This window comes from Anabrus simplex, chromosome 1 (assembly GCF_040414725.1).
Source record: "Anabrus simplex isolate iqAnaSimp1 chromosome 1, ASM4041472v1, whole genome shotgun sequence".
Classification (NCBI taxonomy): Eukaryota; Metazoa; Arthropoda; class Insecta; order Orthoptera; family Tettigoniidae; genus Anabrus; species Anabrus simplex.
Genome location: NC_090265.1, coordinates 1,238,166,496 through 1,238,190,072, shown reverse-complemented (window position 1 = coordinate 1,238,190,072; position 23,577 = coordinate 1,238,166,496). Strand labels below are relative to the sequence as shown.

The window sequence follows — 23,577 nt, the reverse complement described above, 5'->3', positions numbered from 1 at the left end:
TCTGTGCGAACGTACGCCGAAAGATACGGAAAATCATGCTTAATATGCTTCTCTTTTTGGTTCTTTTTACTAGGAAAACAGGATGAGAACTGCACCTCAGAATTATGATACTAAATAAATGAAATTTTAACTTACCTACTGTAGCTCTGTCTGTTTGTTGGCATGCTAAATGTATCTGCTGTATTATCGCTAATAACGTTTTGGCATGTTTAATGTTAATAATACTGTGCTCTAATACTTGCTGCCTATCCCTAAAATGCTTAAGTCATATTTTCACTTTTAAAGTCGTATTTAGCTTGTTTTTAGGGCATATTTGCTTGCATATTTCGTACTTCTTTAGGTCATAATCATCGTAATCCTACTCATTAACGTACTGTTGGCTTAAGAATTTCCGGAATATTCCAAAAATTCTGATTCAGTTTATAATAACAAGGGTATAGTACAGGGGTGGCCACTAACCTTACTTCTTGGAGCCGCAAATTTAGGAGACAAAAAACTGGGATCATGTTTAGAAAATGGTTTATAAAATGAAGACACGTTTTTCATTTTATAACCAATGAAGGAACATTTATTTTCTACACTACACAGAACATTATTTTTCAGCTACACATCAAGGAATGAGATTTTACTTTTGAGAAGTGCTTTTTCTGAGTGTTCATTTTTGCTGTTAGTTTTTTGAAATCTGGCTGATAATTGGTAAGCGTACTTCTCACAAGTTCACTTAAATGTTCATCAGTTCGTTCAGATCGATATGTAGATTTAATGAATTTAATCGTTGAGTTCAGTGATTCACGCACATAAGTAGTCCCAAAGATTGAGATTACTCTTTTGGCACACTGTTTTGTTAGTGTGTATTTTCATTCTGGAATATTCTTCCAAAATTCTATGGTAGAAATGCCACTTTGTTTGAGTACTTTTAATCCTTCGTCTTGCAGTTCTTGTAGCTCCAACTCTACAGCTGCTGTATCCTTTGTTATTGGCGATGAAACAGGACTGCCATCACCCACAACATCAACAGCGAAAGGATTTGCCAGGAATGAAAATGAAGGTTTAAGTGATCTCAAATCATTAAATCTGTTATTAATTTCTTCAGCAAGGCCAGATATTTTACTCGTGTAATCTTCAGTTTCCACCTGAACGTCAGGAAGGTTTTCAGTAATTTTCTTCAAACATTTGAAGTGAGAAAATATTTTAGTATGAAGGTCTTTCCCAAAAAAGCTTCAACTTTCTATGAAAGCTAAATACAATCTGGGCCAATTCAGAAATATCTTTACAAGGAAGATATTGCTTTTGAGCGGGAGAGTGTGTCAGTGAGCCAGTGACGTGAGGTGAAACCAGTCGTGTTCACCTACAGGCAGTAGCGAGTGTCGATACTGTACTGAAACAGCACACAACAGCACACAGAAAAGTATTGACACTCGCTACTGCCTATACGTGAACGCGACTGGCTTCACCTCACGACACTGGCTCACTGACACACTCTCCCGCTCAAAGCACTATCAAAGGGAAGGCGCCGGAACTATCTTCACCTCCCATGTCTTACCACTGACCTACAGCGCTAATAACTTTAAGCCGCACATCACTGCTACTAACTGACGCCAGCCGCGAGATGTCGTTATATTCCATTAATTATATCATTTAATTTAACTCTAAGTTTGGTGTCAAGAGCCGCACAAAACTGACTCAAGAGCCGCATGCGGCTCGCGAGCCTCGTTGTGGCCAGCCCTGGCTATAGTATATGATGTACACGTGTTCGACTCTTTAGCTGGATGGTCAGCGCTGAGGCGTTCGATTCAGAGGGTCCCACGTTCGATTCCCAACCGGGTCGGAGATTAATTCTTCTGATCTGGGGACTGGGTGTTGGTGTTTGTCCCAAGAGTTTCCTCTTCATATTCAAACAACACACTAGACTAACAACCACCAATTAAACCCGCTATAGTGATTATATCCCTCCGTACAAGGTTGGCGTCAGGAAAGGCGTCCGTCCGTAAAACAGAGCCAAATCCACATATGTGTGACGCAGATCGCCCCCACGACTCTACAGATTTAGGATAAAATGATAGAAGAAGAAGAATACTAAGTCTATATGATGCCCAAGTAATTTGTTATATTAAAACAGAAACATTATATACCCACTCGTATTAGAATATGAAGATCCAATGTGCAGTATTGAAACTATGTAATACACTAATAAAGAACATAGTCACAAATTTAGAGGTTCGAATCATAGTTTGACGGGTTGGACTATTACTACAGTTATATGTCCTGTTTACATAACAGAGGGCTCCACTGCCATCCGGGTGTTTGGAAGGTGTCACTGTAAGCTGAAAGGTACGAGTGTCTCAGCTCAAAGTAAATATTCAAAGGAAATAACCCCAGGGTAGGAATGTTTCGTGCGTCTACAAGGTCTCCGCGACCGCTAAGTCACAGAGGGCCAGAGAGAAGGCGTTACCTTCTAGGTGGCCCGCCTCCCCCTTCAGGGAAGGAATATAAACTTGCTTAAAAAATTAAAAAATTCACAGAGTCGGTGGATGAAGATTGGGTCGCGGCCCACTTGTGACCACGGCTGGTCCATGATCCGACATCTCTGCATTCCGACAAGCCAACCGAGCAGAGGAGGGGTGGCCACGGCTCTACCGTGGCTCTACGCCTCCGTATTCGGAAGACGGAGAGGGGCTGGTCCCCACCGTCGCCTGTCCTGAGAATGGTTTTCCGTGGTTTTCCATTCTCCTGCACTAAGGTGAATGCCGGGGCAGTTCCTAGTATAGGCCAAGGCCATCAACCCTCTCACCTTCTCGCATACTTCACCTTCGATACAAATCTCCTGCTCTGAGAGACGTCGTTACCGTCTAGGAGGCCCGCCTCCCCCTTCATGGGAGGAATGAAAACGTTTTAATAGTAGTAATTCCCAGTACGAGCACTACAGGAGGACCTGCAGCAGGCTTCTGGAGTACGAGTTAGTGACAAACAATCAGAAACAGGCTTTGAGAGGTCAATTTATGATTCCAGACGACCCGCTCAAGTATCTGCACTGAACAGACGATATCGTGGTAAAAGTTTGCTACAAATCATCTGCACTGGCGGCCAAGGCACTGGCGTCCTGTGCTTTTCTCGGATGACTCCCGTTTCGAGTTATATCTTTCAGACGGTCATCTGCGAACCTGGAAAAGACGTGGTGAGCGATTTTATGCTACAGCTGTACAGTCTGCCGATGCTTATGGAGGAGGATGTGTTATAGGGTGGACACGAAAATCGATCTTTTGGTCATTCACAATGGATCCTTAATCGCTCGACGGTACATTGACGAGATAGTGACACACGTGATTCGTCACGTGAGGCAGTTTGGAGAAAACGCACTATTCATGCATGATAAAGTTAGACCGTATGGTGTCAAAATCGTTCGGAGATTCCTGCAAGAACCTCGATCATCCGGTGGTCGAACAAGTCAGGAACTTACAGGAACAAAGTATCTGAGCAAGTTGAGTGTTTCTCATATGTGAGCGACGGAGAAGAAACTCGTGATGTCATGCGTACTGAGTTCAGTGGTGGCCTATGTTATTCTCACGCCACACCGCGCTCAAGCCAAAGCTTTTACTCAGCATGGAAATTACTTCAGCATAGCAGAGGCTATTGACGTCAACATTTCAACCCTTTGTGGGAGGAAAAGTTTGTGGGGCTTACTCTTTCTCCACCTGTCGTCCACAAAGTGTGACAAATAATAATAATAATAATAATAATAATAATAATAATAATAATAATAATAATAATAATAGCGAGCTCGATAGCTGCAGTCGCTTAAGTGCGGCCAGTATCCAGTATTCGGGAGATACAAGGTTCGAACCCCACTGTCGGCAGCCCTGAAAATGGTTTTCCGTGGTTTCCCATTTTCACACCAGGCAAATGCTGGGGCTGTACCTTAATTAAGGCCACGGTCACTTCCTTCCCACTCCTAGCCCTTTCCTGCCCCATCGTCGCCATAAGACCTATCTATCTCGGTGCGACGTAAAGCAACTAGCAAAAAAAAAAAAAAAAAAAAAAATGAAATAAAAAATAAGTTAATACGATTTAAGAAATAATTCATTTGGTAGCATTATCTTCGTACAGTTACTGGAAGTATGCATGAAGCCTGTTGCTCTCCGTTCTCCCTCGGCACCAGCTGTCACGAGCGGAGCAAGTACACTGACTGAGGAAATGCCATGGGATAGCGGAGCACTGATGCGCAGGTTTGTTGTCTGCGCATCACACGCACCCTGTGCCAGCAGCAGTTGTATAGGAGACCTTGTGAGCAGTGGCTGTGCATGTGACAGGTGTAACATGGAACGTTGTCGTGAGCTGAAACCGTTCGAACGGGGTATGGTGGTCGGTGCCCGACGGATGGGAAGTGCGATTTCGGAAGTGGTACGGGAATTCGGCTTCACACGATCAACCGTGTCCAGGGTGTTTCGTGAATGGTTGAATGCGGGTGTCACCGTCCACAACAGACGAACGACCGGCCGTCCAGCCACCCTCGATGACCGTGACTGGCGACATCTGAGACGGATTGTCAATAGTGACAGACGGGCAACCGTGCAACAAATCACGGCTCAATTCAACACAGGCCATGCTAGACACGTCTCCCAGTAGACAATCCGTAGGAACATGGGTTCTATGGGGTATGGGAACCGGCGCCGCACACGGGTGCCACTGTTAACCCAACGTCATCGGGCACAACGACGCGCACTTGTCGTCAGTCACCAGGGATGGACACTGGAACAATAGCGTAACGTGATATGGTCGGACGAATCACGATTTCAACTGCACCATGCCGATGGGAGGCACCGTGTATGGCGCAGACCACATGAAGTGATGGATCCCGCCTGCCTCGAAGGTGTGGTCCAGGGCGACGGTGTCTCTGTTATGGTCTGGGGTGCATTTTCTTGGTATGGAATGGGCTCCCTAGTTGTTCTGGAAGAGACTTTGAATGGTACGCGGTATGTGAGTTGCTCGGAGACCATCTCCACCCATTTTTGGCCTTCCAGCGCCCAGACGGTTCTGCGGTGTTTCAAAATGATAATGCGCCGCCACATCGCTCCCACGTCGCCCGGGAATGGTTTCAGGAACATGCAGCGGAGGTCCAATGACTGCCCTGGCCACCCAGGAGCCCCGATATGAACCCTATCGAGCATATCTGGGATGTCCTGGAACGCAGGCTCCGTGCCATGGATCCTGCACCCACGAACAGACCAGTATTGGCGGCCGCTCTGCAAACGATTTGGTGTCAGCTGCGTCCAGAGGACCACCAGGGACTTGTCGACTCACTTCCACAGCGTCTCACTGCAGTTCGCAGGGCCAGAGGCGGCCCCACACGCTATTAGGTGACTATCCCATGACATTTGCTAAATCAGTGTAGTGTCCGCTCCTTAGAGCAAAGAGCTGTTTACCTACAGTATGTCAGGGCCATTCAAACGCCCAAACTCTCACGCGTGCAAACCGAGGCGCAGAGGTTCCGTGCACCGTTCATCATCCCGACTCGGCTCGGTTCGGACCAGCGTTTTGTCTCCGGGCGACTTGGCTCAACTCGGCTCAACTCGGCTCGGTTGGTGGAGCGCTGCAGAGCAAGTGAGGAAGGGGGAGATATGCGGAGCGAGCGAGACAGGCGTTGGGAAAGAAAGAGACAGAGCTATTGCTTAAAATCCAGGAGTGGGGTTTGCACTCTGGTCAACCTAAAGTTGTCTTTTGCACCTTGCGCCGCGCAATGCACCGGTGCAAGCACCCTGAGATTCCCTGACCTTTGTTGAAGAACACGCACAGGCAAACGTTGGTTTTCATCTTAATAGCATCCTTACATTCGCTGCATGTCAAGCCAGCTTTATGAAAAAATACCTGTCTGTCCTTTCTTCTTGGATTTGTTAAATTGCTTGTCCACTTTGCAAATGAGAAAAGAAACTACGAAGTATTTTCTGTCAATATCCCATTTATGTTCCAGGTGTTCACTGGTATACTATTATCCATGACCCAAGTGTTTGGAGCTTGTAACGCTCCAGCTGCAGCGCTTATGTACCTAGGAGTATTAATCTTCTCTCCTACCACGGGGCTCATGTGTCTGCTGGGAGCCACACTGTCTACACTCACAGGTAAAACAATTTTCGTCTTTTCAATCATTGTTATGTATTTTAAGAGAAGTCAGATAAACGGAAATTTGTCCGTCAAGAGTTCATTAAATACCTGCCAGAAGTTAACAACCGGAGTTATTACCGGGCCTGGATTTTCATGACATGTCATATAGGCAATACTAACGTAGGCCTATATATTAATCCCGATCATGGACCCCAAAATTACAGAAATATTTATTACGTAATGTTTTCGCCATTCATTATTTTTTATTTTTAGGTCATACTTTCCATTTTACATCGTTATTTTGCAATTTTCAGCAATCGTCTTTTCTCTTCTATTTTTCTTTTGCTACTTGTGTAACATCGTACTAATACATAGAAAGTTTTCGGAGACTCAAGGATGGGAAAAAGATAGGGTTGGGAAAGTAGAGTTAGTAGGCTTAATTAGGGTTCAATCCCAGCATTTGCTTGGTATGAAAATGGTAAAGTAGTAGTTAGTTGGACGTAAAACAAATACCATTATTATTATCTAATTTATTTCCAAATGAACACATACATCAAACTAAACAGTAAGAAGCAATAAATAAACAAACAAATAACTAAATAACTAAAAAAGACTAAGCTAATGCCTAGAGCACTGTAAAACTGAAATGACACTTTTACTAGATCTACGTGTCGAAGACAGTCCTAAGTCCATACATCTGAAAAAAAGTGTTTGGAATATTGTGGGATTAAGCATCTTATGTGGTGGCTTTTGTGAAGTCCTGTTGCAACTGGTAGAGAGCACTGTATTTACACAAGTAATTCAGTTGCTTGTTTACAATACACCAGATGTCGCTGCCATCTGTGTTGAGCCTGGGGTGAACTATGTTATTTCAGATGAAGACTGGTAGTAGTGTATACAGAGCAACACGAGCTTTTGCTAGTATTTACCTTTCATGTGCAGTGCGTATTTCTCAGTTTGACAAAGCGAGAATTGTGGCACTGATTCAGGGTGGACGTACACAAGCAGCAGTATCGCGCACTTAAGGGTTACCCAAAGTGCAGTGTCAAAAATGTGGAAAAAATACCGTAAGACCAATGATGTGACTGAGAGACCGAGGGAAAGTCGACCTAGGGTGACAATGCCACATAAAGCCCGGTATATCTCCGTAACAGTGCTGAGGAGACCAACTTTAACTGCTCAACAGTTACGAGATGACTTGTTGAGGACAACCGGGGACTGTGTATCAGTACAAACTCTACTCAATCGACTGCTTAGTGCCCAGATGAGGTTATTTCGACTGATTCGACGTGTTCCGCTAAAGAATCATCGTGTTGTCCGACTCGTTGGCTGAACGGTCAGCGTACTGGCCTTCGGTTCAGAGGGTCCCGGGTTCGATTCCCGGCCGGGTCGGGGATTTTAACCTTAATTGGTTAATTCCAATGGCACGGGGGCTGGGTGTATGTGCTGTCTTCATCATCATTTCATCCTCATCACGACGCGCAGGTCACCTACGGGTGTCGAATAGAAAGACCTGCACCTGGCGAGCCGAACTTGTCTTCGGACACTCCCGGCGCTAAAAGCCATACGCCATTTCATTTCATTTTTCATCGTGTTGAGAGGAGGAAATGGATCATACATCCAATTTGGGGGTTGTATGAATGGCGTATTGTCATGTTTTGCAGACGAAACATGGATATCACTTAAGCCAGGTACACGACGACAAATGTGGAGTCGTAAAGGACACAGTGGAAATGACCAGTATATTCCAGAGGTGTATGCATTTCGTGTTGGTGTCGTAATGTTTTGGTCTGGGCTCAAGGTAGTTAGAGTAAGAGGTAGGGATCACGCGCAGGTCTCCCCACCAAGCTTGGCCGTCGATGACGTCACTTGAACCCTCAGCGCCTTGTCCTCTATATGAGGTAGGCTAATACACAGCTGTAAGCTATTCTGTTTTAGCCACAAGTTAGAGATAACTTCATTGATATTTTAACATCACCTAAGAAAATGCATTCCACGTCACTATTACAGTAGAGTAATAATAGGAGATAATAATAGGAGATCAAATACAGTGTGAATCCAGCAGCGTTTGTGAAGTATTTCGATCTGTATAAAAGGATGTACCAATGCTAAGACTGTGATAGCAGTGGAATGGCCATTCCATATGTTCATGTTCTCAACACCTATGATAACAATAATAAGGGGCTCTAATTGTTACAGACTCGAACATAAAGCTTGATGACTGCAAGAAATATGTCCGTTGTTACAAGCAGTATTGGGAAACTATATACACCGTCAACAACACAAACAGCAAATGTTAGGAAACTGTCCACAATACAATCAGTACAGTAAATGTTTTCCTGCAAGTGCCAAGAAATGACAAATTCCACGTTAACATTAGATAGGCCATATTCATGAGCCTGTATATCAACATTCTTAGCACTGGTTTCATATACAACATAATAAATTGCCTTTCATTAAAAAAAAATAACGGGTATGTTATACACAAAGAATAATGCTGATATTAAAAAAATATATAACAAAACACACTTATCCATAGCATCAGTGGAATTTCTTTGCTTTTCTTCTTTCTTTATCGGTGTTGTATTAACAGAAACCCGGTCTCTTCAATGTCTTACTTTTGTTTAAAGCGTCCATTCGAATAAAAGAACGGCTTCTCACGAAGCAACTTGCAAGCTCATAAATTTCGGAGAATTTCTTTTTCAGGATATCCGTAAGGTTTGTGATGATGTTAGAACCCTCTTTCAGTTCTTTCCCGTGGTAAAATTGAAACTACCGAGCTCGATAGCTGTAGTCGCTTAAGTGCGGCCAGTATCCGGTATTCGGGAAATTGGGTTCGAACCCCACTGTCGGCAGCCCTGAAGATGGTTTTCCGTGGTTTCCCATTTTCACACCAGGCAAATGCTGGGGCTGTATCTTAAGGCCACGGACGCTTCCTTCCCATATCTAGCCCTTTCCCCTTTCCTGTCACATCGTCTCTATAGGACCTATCTGTGTCGGTGCGACGTAAAGCAACTTGCAAAAAAAAAGAGGATCTTTTTGAAATTTAATTTCCACCCCTTGTAGTTTGACCTGTTTTCTCTCCGTAATTACTTTCTATATCGAGGTTCTTCTTTATCCTAAAAGCTATATAGCCAGTGAAGTCTTCAAGCAGATCCTTGGTTTCACGACTCCCCTCGAGCTGTTTTACTAGATCTTCAAGGGCTTTAACGAACCCTTGCTCATCCTCCGATAAAAAATAGGATGTTGTGGGCTCAACGCTGGCCTTAGACTGGCACACGATATCCGAGTTTTGATCGAGTTCATCAGTACATATTTGGGCGTAATATTTCATAATCTTCCGGAGAACAGTTGGAATTTCTTATCGCCTTGGAAGCATTGAGGCTAGAAGCAATGATTTCACCTTTCGCGTCACAGCTGTCGGAAGAGGATCGTCATAAAGCCTTCCGAACCCTCGAAGCTGAGAAAGATAGCTTTCGATAATGTCTTGATTACTTCTGTCACCATTTATTTACGTCAGTGGTTTTAGGGAATTCATGAAAGTGTATGTTTCGTTCCTTCGCGTGCCTGTTATGACTTGTGCAGCCTGCAATGGCATGACAAAGCATACTGAAAAGTGTACATTATTACTGCTTTTTACGTTTTATCTCATAAAATAAACACACACGGTTTCTTATACACCACAGATATGTTACTATCGTGTATTATTAGCACCTAGCATCTGCGTGCACAGCAATTCTTACTCGAACTACCTCTACCTCACTCAGAGCAGATTCAACGCGAGGGTCCTGCGTGACGTCACAGCTCTGCTTTGCCACTGCGCACCTCTCTCGTGATCCCTACCTTGTATTCTACGTACCTTGGTCTGGGCTTATGCATAGCCATCGTACAGCTTTGATACCAGTTCGAGGTAGACCTACGTCAATTGCCCAGCGTTATACCGATAAAATTTTACGACCATTTGTACAACCCTTTACTGATGAATGTGGTACTGAATTCATTTTTATCAACCTCGCCCTCATCGAGGTGCATCATTGAGGAACTTCATGAAAGAAGCGGCTATCAGCCATTTTAATTGGCCAACTAATTCATCGGTCATGAACTCCATTGAGTATGCATGACAGAGGTTGAAAACGGCTGGTTTTTTTAACCACCTCCAACCTCCACAGACAATACCATACCTCATTAGAGTTGCCCTGAAGGAACGGGACCTTCTTCCTCAAGATGATGTTGCTGTGCTGATCTCAAGCATACCATAGCCATACAATGCCAGACGAGGCCATACGCGGTAATAAGGCAGTGTGAAGAAGGGACAACGTCCAATTAAAAAACATGACTTGTAACCTTTCCATTATTACTGTTTATTTGCTATAGATTATTATTATTATTATTATTATTATTATTATTATTATTATTTACCACAAATGATACAGACTTTACGGATGGTCTAGTGAAAAAAGACAAGCCCTACGTACAGGATGACCCAGAAGTACGTTAACATTTGACGAGGTGATACTTCATGGAATATTGGAGGTAGGTAGGTAACAATTGACATACATGATTGACATGGCATGGGGTTTTATTGACACCAAAATACAATAGAGTAAAGCTTCACGAACAGTGCCTTTTCTGGTAACGTCAACATGCCGCGATTGCAGGCGAGTCTGACGCCCTCTCTCACGATAGCTCCTTTTATACCATACACGGGTTTAATGCGGGGTCACTAACGTATTGCTGTCCTGAGAGACCTGATTTCTTGTCAAGCATTTGGTGCCATTTGTACCGGACGTGTTGCTGCCCAGCGCCATCTGTTGGTCATTTTGTGTACTTTATTTTGGTGTCAATAAAACCCCATGTCATGCCAATCATGTGCGTCAATATTATTACCTCTCTACCTCCAATATTCCGTGAAGTATTGCCTCGTCAAATGTTAACGAACGTTGGGGTCATTCTGTACATTAGATGGCTTACATTTGAGTCTACAAAAGTTGACATATACAGGTTGGGTGTCTCTGTGATATAATAAACAACTTCCTGTAACTTCATTATTGCATTTCATCCTTGATATTCCAAACTTTTCCTTTGAGGTGTATATTACGTTGGAAGTGGAACCGCAGTGAGGGTAGATGCAGTGCTTTGGAGCCAATTCGGGCAGCGAAAATGTATGCTCTGGGAGCCAATTCGTAAACAATGTTCAGCATCAGCTACCTTGTTGCAGACAGATTTATTTGTCACCATTATTTTAGTCTTTCTCCGCCAGATTGAGAAACTTGAACTCCGTTGTCGGATGAACACCAAATATGCCACCAGAAATATTTTACATGTCGGCGTCATCCAGCGTTGGGACTATTTCCGCCCATCAGTGAAGCAGCAAGCTCCACCGGATTTAAATCCGGTTGGAATCCAAAGGCCGAAACTGTGCCACTGATCCACAGAAGGAGCAACTAATCCGGTGTAAACTAGCCATAACGATTCATGCACGATACCGCTGACCTCAAGGGGCTAATGTGGTGTAACTTCAGTTAGTAAGCATGAACAAAGCTACAGCTACTGTGGCTGTGCTATCTGTTTTACGTCGTACCGACTCGGACATACTATGAGGACGATGAGAAATAAAGGGCTAGAACTGAGAAGGAAGTCACCGTGGCATTAATTAAGGTACAGTCCCATAATTTTCCTGGCGTGAAAATGAGAAACCACGGAAAACCATCTTTCGTGGTGGGGTCATTGGACAATATCATGAAGTCTCTCAAAAATGGACAATAGACCGAATGGATTAGTATTTGATGATGATGCGTTGTTATGGTAGAAAACAGAAGGTAAAGTACAGAAAAACTGACTGAATGGAACAATAATTATGTTCAATAACTTTGAGCTGAAGGTGAGTAAAGCAAAGGCCGTAGAAACGAGTTGGCCGTGCGGTTAGGGACACGCAGCTGTGAGCTTGCTTTCGGAAGATAGTGGGTTCGAGCCCCACTGTCGAGAGCCCTGAAGATGGTTTTCCGTTGTTTCCCATTTCACATCAGGAAAATGGTGGGACTGTACCATAATTAAAGCCACGGACGCTTCCTTCCCTCTCCTACCCCTTTCCTATCCCAGTGTCGCCATAAGACCTACCTGTGTTGGTGCGACGTAAAGCCAATTGTATATATAAGAGAAATGGTCCGCCTCTGTGGTGTAGTGGTTAGCATGATTAGCTGACACCCCCGGAGGCCCGGGTTCCATTCCCGGCTCTGCCACAAAATTTGAAAAGTGGTACGAGGGCTGGAGCAGGGTCCACTCAACCTCGGGAAGTCAACTGAGTAGAGGTGGGTTCAATTCCCACCTTATCCATCCGCGAAGTGGTTTTCCGTGGTTTCCCACTTCGCCTCCAGGCAAATGCTGGGATGATACCTAACTTAAGGCCACGGCCGCTTCCTACCCTCTTCCTTGCCTGCCCCTTCCAATCTTCCCATCCGTTCCCAAGGTCCCTGTTCAGCACAGTAGGTGAGGCAACCTGGGCGAGGTACTGGTCATTCTCCCCAGTTGTATCCCCCGACCCAAAGTCTGAAGCTCCAGGACACTGCCCTTGAGGCGGTAGAGGTGGGATCCCTCGCTGAGTCCGAGGGGAAAACCGACCCTGGAGGGTAAACATATTAAGAAGAGGAAGAAGAAGATAAATGACCATCAACAGAGAAGGAACAATCTCAAACCTCTTTTCGAAAACCATATTAGAATGCGTTTCTCACTTCAAGCATGACGAATAGAATAACAAGTGTGATGACTCAACCGTTATAGCGTGGTGATTTGTGGATCCGCCACTGGGAGCACTGCAAACGACGGTGTCCAACACGTGCTTCAGCAGACCGGCGGGAGATGTTATTGTGCGAGATATTTCATGTCAATAAGTTTAATTTTCTTTGCTTTCAGTTCCTAAACTCAGTTCATTGTGTGTTGTGCACTTAAAGCACATATGTTATGTGGCTTGATTAAATTAATAGTTCAACATGCCGTACTGTTTTGTGCCTGGCTGTAAGTCAGGCTATGGTAGAGTAGTTAATGGTATTAAGATTCTTTTCACCACCGAAGGAAATAAATAAATTTGAAAATCGGCCAGAGCTATTCCACGAAAGGATACTTTGTTAACGCGTAGTAATAGAAATTGTCAAGTTCATTTCTCTGATGATTTAATAGTAAATGCAGATAATTTTATAGTGATTGGTGAAAAAGTGGTTATGTCTCGTGTGAGATGGAAATTATGTCCAGGTTCCCTAATTTGTCGAAATATCTTTCAAGTGAGATTAAGTCCCGTGAAACTCCAAACAGGAAAAATAATCTAGACACCACTAGGAAAAGAAGAAACAAGATTGAAGACGGGAGTACATCAGCGAATGGAGAACTAAAAGGTCAGTCTAATGTTGATCAAAACTTGGGTTATTATTTTATTGTGCTTTCTGATGCCGAAAATACCTTTTAATCACCATTCGTTTTGATTCTAGTCGATACATTTTGAAGTTTTAATTTTAATTTGCATTTCTTTGCACCTCGTACCATTAGGGACCGACGACCTAGGTGTTAGGCCCCTTTAAACAACAATCATCTTCTTTCTAATACCTATATCAGTATTCGAAGTGAGTAAATTTCTTTTCGTAAGAAAGCTCTTCCTTGCTCGTGCTAGTCCGCATGTTATTTTGTCCTTACTTCTGTCATCATTAGTTATTATTTTACTACCCAAGTAACAATAATCATCTACTTCCTTCTAAGTTCATTAAGTGTTCGCTCTGTGCCCATTCTCTACGTGACAATAATTAAAGTACATTCTCAGTTCTCTCCTAAATAACAGACTACGGTTCAAGCAATAATGAAGTGTTTTTAACACGCCCTTCGAAAAGTATATGTGGCATTCACTTCCAGGCCGATAAAGTAATTCGTGAAAAACTGAACTCAAAATCGATGTGTGGAGAAATATTTTTTGATTGTATCGATTCTATAGACAAAATTTCAGTTGATCCTTCAGGACCTGGCTGTTGTCCTCAAAATGTTATGGATATAGTCCCCAGACTTGTTTGTCATTATCTGAAGTGCCGATTTTTCTTCAGAATGAAAGAAATCCGGCGAGATTTACAATCTCGAACATCCGCCAAATCTTCACGCAAGCTTTGGAAAGTCCAGTAATCGACAAATTGAGTTGGTGTTTATTTTAATATGCTGGGAGTTATGTGTAACTTGTGCTTTTCGCAACATGTGATGAAGGTCGTAGCTCTTATTTCCGTGTATGATATTTTTCCATTGTTCTCTGCCGTGGTATTTTAATTGTAATCTCTCATTTTTTTTATAAAAGACAGTGTATATACTTATCAGTTATGGAATAATACATTTTCTGTGTCACCATTCCTAAGACCAGCTGATCAGTATTGTGGACCTACCACACTCTAGCGCTGCCTGGCGGGGCGCGCCTGAACTCGATGAGTCATCACACTTGGTTCTTCTATTCGTCATGCTTCAAGTACCACGGATGCACAATCTCGAAAGACAACAGTGCAGGACACAGACAGCATCAAACTTTTACAATCCAGTCAGAAACATAATCTGCGACTGAAAAACACCACAAAAAGCAACAGCAACCATGTACCACAACTACTTCGCACAAGTCCTCACTTAGGCCTATAGTAGAACTCAGAGAACAGGAACGAGATTCATTACAACTATGAATTAAACTACTCGAAAGGACAAGATAAGAAAAGTAGCAAATAGGAGGTCACTATTATCAGTGTAATGAAGAAGCGTAGACTTAGTGGTATGGACACATTATGAGAATGAACAGCGAAAGACCTGCTAGAAAATACTTTGACCTTACTGTCCAAGGAAAAAGGCCAAGGGTAGGCCAATGAAACGCTGGAAAAAGACAGCAAAATTAGATGTCGAGAGAGGTCTCAGATGGGAAAATGGTTTGGAACATATATGTGTGAAGCTAAGAGGAGATGGCGAGCGCTTGTACATTACACCCAGGAAACTGAAGCTGGAAAATGATTATGATGATGACAGTGGGGTTCGAACCGACTACCTCCCGAATGCAAGTTAAGAGCTCCGTGACTCAAACCCCGAAGCCAAATCACTCGATTGCTGTGGCTTTGCATTAATTATTTCTTCTTCTTCTTTATGGGACGATTGGAAGGGATAGACAAGGAAGAGGGAAGGAAGTGGCAGTGGCCTTAAGTTAGGTACGATCCTGGCATTTGCCTGGAGGAGAAGTGGGAAACCACGGAAAACCACTTTCAGGATGGCTGAGGTGGGAATCGAACCCACCTCTACTCAGTTGACCTCCCTAGGCTGAATGGATCCCGTTCCTGCCCTCGTACCATTTTTCAAATTTCGTGGTAGAGCCGGGAATCGAACCCGGGCCTCCAGGGGTGGCAGCTAATCACACTAACCGGACGCATTAATAATTTCGTTTACTGCAATTCACAGTCAGAAGCAGCTTAACTGTGTATCCATAAGGGGAATGGAATTGTTTTGGTACTTTGTGCCGTCCTGCGAGTTGAGGAGTGGTAACGTTGACGGCACACTCTGCATACAGTACAAGTTACCGCAGATAAATATCTACCAACACTGTTTCCGCTGGGATCACTGCTCAAGTATTTTCTACAATTGCTGGGAATTCTGTGGTATGACGCATGTTCTCATTTTACATTTCACAAGATGTCGATCAACAAGTCTGCTTTACAATAGATAACCTTGTGACTAATCTTCAAATGGAACAAAGGCTCGCCGAACAACACTGGCATGTGAGAATTCGTGACGTGTGTTAATGTCTCGTCGTTAACATTTGCCATTTGCTTCGTCATGCCTTTGCGGGCAGGACCTAGTGTTTACACTGCACTATGTCTTCTGGCATAGGCTAGAGCAATTTTGTTACTTTCATAGATCTGCCTCTGTCTTACCTTGACTTTGACAATATGAAAGTGACTGAGGCATGAGCGATGCTAGTAATGCCAGTCCTTATGTAGCCAGTCCCTGCTATGAATGGTGTGAAAATGTTGCTCATAGGGTCAGTTGGTGCATGCATTTCAGTGGGCTTGGCAGACTGATATGTAATCGCAACTCCTGACTCCGGTGAGGAAAGTAACGGGAAACTACCTCACTCCTCCTTTCCCTAGTTCGCCTCTTCAGTGACGCCTAGGCCATCTATGACAGCTGATGGCAGAGCTGTTGAGGATCCCACCAGCGGAATCGCTGACGGACTGAACATACATGTATACATTTGCTTCGTAAGTTTTTCAGCGTTTGCTTTGCACAGTGCTATTCTGAATCCTACGGTACCTGAGACATGGTGAAGTGAGAAGGAGACGCTGAGGGAAAGGGTAAACTGTTGGTTACTCCTGAAATACATGCCCCTTCTAGTCAGAAACTTTACAATTTAGTGTTTTAAAATGTTGTTGGTACTAGAGCCTCCGTGGCTCAGGCGGTAGCGCGCTGGCCTTTCGCCGATGGGGTCCGTGGTTCAAATCCCCATCGCACCATGTGAGATTTGTGCTGGACAAAGCGGAGGCAGGACAGGTTTTTCTCCGGGTACTCCGGTTTTCCATGTCATATTTCCTTCCAACAACACTCCCCAGTATCATTTCATTTCATCTGTCATTCATCAATCATTGCCCCACAGGAGAGCGGGTTACGTGCCAGATGCGACCGTGCCGGATGCGACCAGGCCATTGTCGTGCCAATAGCGACCGAGTGGATAAGCATCGTGCCGCATGCGACCCATCAATCACTTACAATTGATCTGCATTAAGGGCTGTCACCAAGTGGCAAATTGCTTATAAGAAGCTAACTTGGTCTTTTCTAAAATAAAAGTCTGACACCGTGGTTAGCAGGTTCGAGTGCCGTTGGTCGAAAGAAAAATATAATAATGTTGCTGGCTTTACGTCCCAGTAACGACTTTTATGGTTTAAGGAGACGCCGAGGTGCCGGAATTTAGTCCCGTAGGACTTATTATACGTGCCACTAAATCCACCGACACAAAGCTGACGTATTTGAGCACGTTCAAATACCACCGGACTGAGCCAGGATCGAACCTGCCAAGTTAGAGTCGGAAGACCAGCATCTCAACCGTCTGAGCCGTCTGAGCCACTTAGCCTGGATGAAAAAATTTCACCATCAGAATGTTGGCCGGCAGGGTAGGAAAGTTGGTGGTAGAAAGTTTCTAATCACTAGATTGCATGCCAAAAGCCTGGATTGAAATCCTAAACTTTTCGCAGTGTTCAAATGGAATGAGGGGATATGATGCTGTTGATGGTGATTCGGCCGTTGGATGGCAACGTAAAGCATTGAGCAAACCCCTTGGTATTATTCGAGAGGAGTAGGCTACGTGCCGGAACCGGGTTTCATCTCTCCCTACTTCATTATCATAATCCCACATCCATACGCGCAGGCCGCCCACGGGAGTCAGGTAGAAAGACCTGCACCAGGCAAGCCGAACACGTCCTCGGACACTCCTGGTACTAATAGGACACGTTAAGTAAGAAGGCCTAAGTCGTAAATAATTTCAGAGAGCTAGGCTCTTCTTTTTTTTTTTTTTTTTTTTTTTTTTTTTTGCTAGTGGCATTACGTCGCACCAACACAGACAGGTCTTAAGGCAACGATGAGATAGGAAAGGGATAGGAATTGGAAGGAAGCGGCCCTGGTCTTAATTAAAGTACAGCCCAAGCTTTTGCCTGGTGTGAAAATAGGGAACCACGGAAAACCATCTTCAGGGCTGCCGACAGTGGGATTCGAACCCACTATCTCCCGGATGCAAGCTCAGGGCCGCGCGCCTCTAACCGCATGGCCAACTCGCCCGGTGGGAAAAGGCGTAAACGCATCACCATGTTTTGTGTTGTAAAACGAGTTTCCCCCAGAAGTGTTATGTAAAGTAGGGGCAGTAGCTGCTTATAGGACTAACTGAAATGGCATGGCACTTCGTTTAACTTACCTGATCTTGGGTGATGACACAACTTATCAAATGACAATTTGCTTGTCAACACCGGTCGCATCCGGCACGGTTACAGATTATGCGGTCGCTAGTGGTACGGGTCGCATGCGGCACGGTCGCGTCTGGCACGCCACCGGAGAGCGACAGGCTTTGGCAGCCGCTAGATGACGGCTTGATTCAATCCATTCCTGACTCGGTCGAATGACTAGCAACAGACTGTGGATTTTCAAATGTTGTTGGTACTGAGTGCAAATACTATGCACTGTGAATATTCCTTCGGTTTAATTAGAACAGATCATGCCATATATTTCATTTAAACAAATTCATGCTCAAAAAGTCTGGCTCCGTGGCTAAATGGTTAGGTTGCTGGCCTTTAGTCAAATAGGCCCCGGGTTCGATTCCCGGTCGGGTCAGGGATTTTCACTTTCATTAATTAATTCCTATGGCTCGGGGTCGGGGTGTTTGTGCCATCTTTAGCATTGGACTTAATCTTTGGTAATTTGCTATACGTCGCACCGACACAGATATGGTCTTATGGCGACGATGGGGCAGGAAAGGGGCTAGGAGTGGGAAGGAAGCGGCCGTGGCCTTAATTAAGGTACAGCCCCAGCATTTGCCTGGTGTGAAAATGGGAAACCATGGAAAACCATCTTCAGGGCTGCCGACAGTGGGGTTCGAACCCACGATCTCCCGAATATTGGATACTGGCCGCACTTAAGCGACTGCAGCTATCGAGCTCGGTGGACTTAATCTTAGGTAGGGTCCCATCCTCACAGACGCGCAGGTCGCCCATACCCGAAAGACCGGCACCAGGCCTCTCCGGAGGCCCACGCACCATTAATAATAATAATAATAATAATAATAATAATAATAATAATAATAATAATAATCGTATGGCCTCAGCTACCGTGTGCAGACATTTCAATTTGACGCCATCTGGCTGTCTGCTCGTCAATTTCGACGTTCCGTTTTACTCTAGGCCCACTAGATGGCAGACCGAGTAAACCGAAATTCTCTTGGGCGTCTATGGCTGAGATTTAATGAATTTTGTCGGGTAAACACCAAATGTGTCACCAGAGATCTTTTACATGCCAACATCCTACGACATGGAGTGTCGAATGGACTTTTTCCCGCCCTTCAAAAATCCGACTACATCTGCCGAGTTTGAACCCGCTATCTTGGGATCCTGAGGCCGGCACTCTACCACTGACCCACAGAGGCAGCTCACGCGCCATTGATTATTATGCTGAAGACATTCTGATAGTAACTACGAGACTACACAAGGCAAGGACTCTGTTAACCAGGTAGGACAGCCTCGTGCAAATACTGTCCTAGCCACACAACATTTCTTCAATCAATCAATCAATCAATCAATCAATCAATCAATCAATCAATCAATCAATCAATCAATCAATCAATCAATCAATCAATCAATCAATCAATCAATCAATCAATCAATCAATCAATACTGATCTGTGTTTAGGGCAGTCGCCCAGGTGGCAGATTCCCTATCTGTTGTTTCCCTAGCCTTTTCTTAAATGATTTCAATGACAATGGAAATTTATTGAACATCTCCCTTGGTAAGTTATTTCAATACCTAACTCCCCTTCCTATAAATGAATATTTGCCCCAATTTGTCCTCTTGAATTCCAACATTGCCTTCATATTGTGATTTTTCCTACTTTTAGAGACGCCACTCAAACTTATTCGTGTACTAATGTGATTCCACTCCATTTCTCCACTGACAGCTCGGAACATACCACTTAGTCGAGCAGCTCGTCTTCTTTCTCCCAGTTCTTCCCAGCCCAAACTTTGCAACATTTTTGTAACACTACTCTTTTGTCGGAAATCACCCAGAACAAATCGAGCTGCTTTTCTTTGGATTTTTTCCTGTTCTTGAATCAAGTAATCCTGGTGAGGGTCCCATGCACTGGAACTATGCTCCAGTTGGGGTCTTAGCAGAGACTTATATGCCCTCTCCTTTACATCCTTACTACAATCCATAAACACCCTCATAACCATGTGCAGAGATCTATGTCCTTTATTAATAATCCCATTTATGTGATTACCCCAATGAAGATCTTTCCTTATATTAACACCCAGATACTTACAATGATCCCCAAAAGGAACTTTCACCCCATCAACGCAGTAAATCCCGTTTATCATTATACCATTGCCTACTGTCCATCTCACAACATTTTCGAGGTCATTTTTCAGTTGCTCACATTCTTGTAACTTATTTATTACTCTATACAGAATAACATCATCCGCAAAAAGCCTTACCTCTGATTCTTTGTGAGTGACCTAGTCGTGGCTGATACGTTTGTGCATGAGCGTTTATTAGTGTCTCCAGAAACTATTAAAACGGTTAAATAGTGTACTTCTTTAATGTTATTATGGTTATAATTTCGCCGAACTTTTGACACAAATTCGGCGATTGAGTTTTCTTACTCCCTCTCAGAACGTACAGCAACGTTTCACTTTAGAATCTCATCTATAACAACTGTTATCTTTACAAGTATAAAACTCAACGTCTGTCTGTCCTAACGTACGTGTGTATTATTGGTGTCCGGCTATAACTAGATTATCGATGGGCGCATTTTAATCTTGGTTTTCACTGTTGTCAAGAGAATCTCCCGCAAAATGCTTCCGTGTATTACTGTGAAGAAAGGAAATCGACCAGTGACCGTTTCCGTGCAACAACTGGAAGAAAATAACGCCATGTTTTACATGCTTGAGTTGCCTAAACCTGTAAGATACACACAAAATATATGCATAATACCCGTTGCCCACGGTAAATTGTTTCGTAAAATTTGTTGTACAACTAATTTTATAAAAGTATGACGAAAACTAGTTGCGTTGTTCACGGTAAAATTATTTTATAAAATCCGTGGAATGATCAGGATGGTCATCTAAGAACTAAATTGTGAACTAAGATGTGTATGTGCTGCCAAGGACTGAGTTCAAAGCCCGTTTATCTTCGCTTTCACATCAGCCTGGCTTGTGTTCGGCCGAACTTTTGACACAAATTCGGCGATTGAGTTTACTGCCTCCCTTCTTGCATTTCTGTTGGGATACATTGGCATTTTAACCTCATACAAACACTAGCAGCTTCCTTACAATTAGTCCACCCAGATCCTGTCATTTTATACTCCGCACCGCTTTACTTCTAAATTGACGTTTTGGCCGATTTTGGCTCTGTCTGGTGGTTATGTGCTGAAACACAGACATCCAACCAATACCAAGCTGCCATTCATATCGACTTAAATCGGCCACCTTGATATAGAAGCCTGCTACCAATAGTTGTGACGTGACACGCTTGGTGCTAACGCGTATAATTCCTATACTACTGATACAATACTTTTTATCATAATATGACAAAAGAAACAAAATAATATGCCTATAAACACATGACATTGAAAGCGCTATCAAACGAAATCACATACAAGTACGGAAACATATGCGCTCAAGGTATATATTACATATTACAAAATGTTTGAAGGCTCTGTTAACCAGACTGTACGACGATGGTCGCTAGGCAAATTGTTGTTTCTCAAAATAATGTCATTGTTTTATGCTTGTTTGGTGTGAATAAGTGTTCAAATAAAGTATTTCCAAAAGTATGAGTGATTTTGGACACAACACTCATCAACTCTGCAGCACACACCCACGTTTGTCACAGAAATTGCCAGGTTCTTCAATTTTCATTTTTCAAACTTTGGAAGAAACATCCCTACTGTTAAAAAATTCTCCTTATGGCTGAGAAACGCGAATGTTGAGATAGCCAATTCCTTATTTGAACGGTAATTGGACGTACATCCAGGCACTTTACACGTTCGTCCCATATTGCAGAGAGGAGCTTAGACTACGCTAACATATTATAATAATCATCATTAACTTTAAAGTACGTTAGATGATTCTTGATAGTTTCAAGGTGGATTTACTTAACCTACCACATGACCTAGCAATACCTCCTAACAACACGCTGCTCAAACTACAACGCTGTAGTAGTTAACACATACTATTTCTGAAAAACATATTTTACTGATACTTTTTTGCACAGTTATCCCTTGCAAACACGACCGAACACTTCTAATAATGTTGAAATAACAACAACGTGTTACCAAACCACCATGAAAACAAGACCCATACCTCCATTTCCAAGCACTAAAAGTGTGATGTCATCCCTATGCAGTGGCGTATCCTGGAATCTCCACTGAGGCATGCAATTAGTAACCATGCAGTTAACACAATCTATAGTAAATTTCAATTCTACTCACCCTAATTACATGTAGGTGAATTCGAGCCAAACAGCTTTACTGTAAGTTTCTGGATTGAACGTGCGTACACAATTCTTGTTTTCGGTTTTTTAAATTTACGAGGGAAAGTAGAGGTCTCCCGCCTTTAACTATTTGAATCTTTTCATCAAACGAACGGCCAGTAAATGGCTTTTCAAACTGATTTACAATTATATCCGTTTTAGACTCATCCATCGTTAATACCACATGTGCGCAAAATATAATGAAACACCGAAAGCGACGAATAGCACAGGAACAGCACTCACTAATGAGCAAAACACACAATGAATTAACTCACTAGTTAGCCACAACTCATGCACTGGAGGTAAGTCACCCCAGTGGCATTGGTCAGTTTCGTCACGTTGGATTCTCGCTGGGGGGGGGGGGGTAATCTGTGGGTCCCGTTCGCTGTAAACTTATGCATGCCGACTTTCTCCAAGTTGCTAACAGATGGCAGAGGGCAGCATGGGTATGGGGTGACAAATTCTGACCAAGTTTCAATTGCAGCGACATCATTCGGAGGGTTTCAGAACTACGTCTGTCACCGAATGCAATTTTAATATTGAATGTCTTACATCCTTAACTCCTCCATTTGCTGTCTCTTTCTTTCTAGAGTGGAATAGACGGCGAGACTACACCAGCACCACACGTAGTCAAGCAACGGAACTAGTACAGTTGGGTGGAACTTTTGAACTTCTGAGAGATGAAATCGTTAATATTTGACTTGAAACAACCTAAAATCGTACATCAGACAGTTCTTTGTGTTATCATAACGCATGCAATGAATGCCTTGCATTCAAGGAGAACACGCCCCTGTCCCTATGGAACTGTCAAGTGTAACAGGCCGGAACTACCTATCGAGTTGGCCGTGGCAGAGTGCGATCTCGAAACCTAGTTACCAACTCTAATATTTACATACACCACGTGGTTAACCTGTCTCGCTCAGCGTGTAAGGTATTCGGTACGGTTCGCGATCTTTTTAATTTTTCTTCAGTAATTAGTGTTTTTCATATTATTGTATATCTCTCTAATATAGAACAGTATAGCGTAGTTTACAGTTTAGCATAGTATAATTTAGTACAATACAGGTTTAATAGTTCAGTGTATGAAAATAGCTGTAGTTTTAATTTACGTCTGTGTATTGGTTAGTGTACTTAGTTCGTGCGTGTTTAGCATGTCTCAGTGTAATTCGGGAAAGACAAGTGGCAAGAAAGTGGGTCTGAGATCAGTGGAGTG

General features: G+C 43.4%; 1 protein-coding gene across 3 annotated transcripts in view; it reads left to right on the top strand.

Moving 5' to 3' along the window:
* The window catches only part of LOC136858229 (urea transporter 1), a 340,258-nt gene that overhangs the window by 241,079 nt on the left and 75,602 nt on the right, over window positions 1-23,577 (top strand). For all 3 annotated transcript variants that reach the window (XM_067137617.2, XM_067137616.2, XM_067137615.2), the window contains exon 6: window positions 5,966-6,113. In XM_067137617.2, the coding sequence (XP_066993718.2) occupies window positions 5,966-6,113 (148 nt within the window). The remainder of the gene's footprint in view (window positions 1-5,965; window positions 6,114-23,577) is intronic.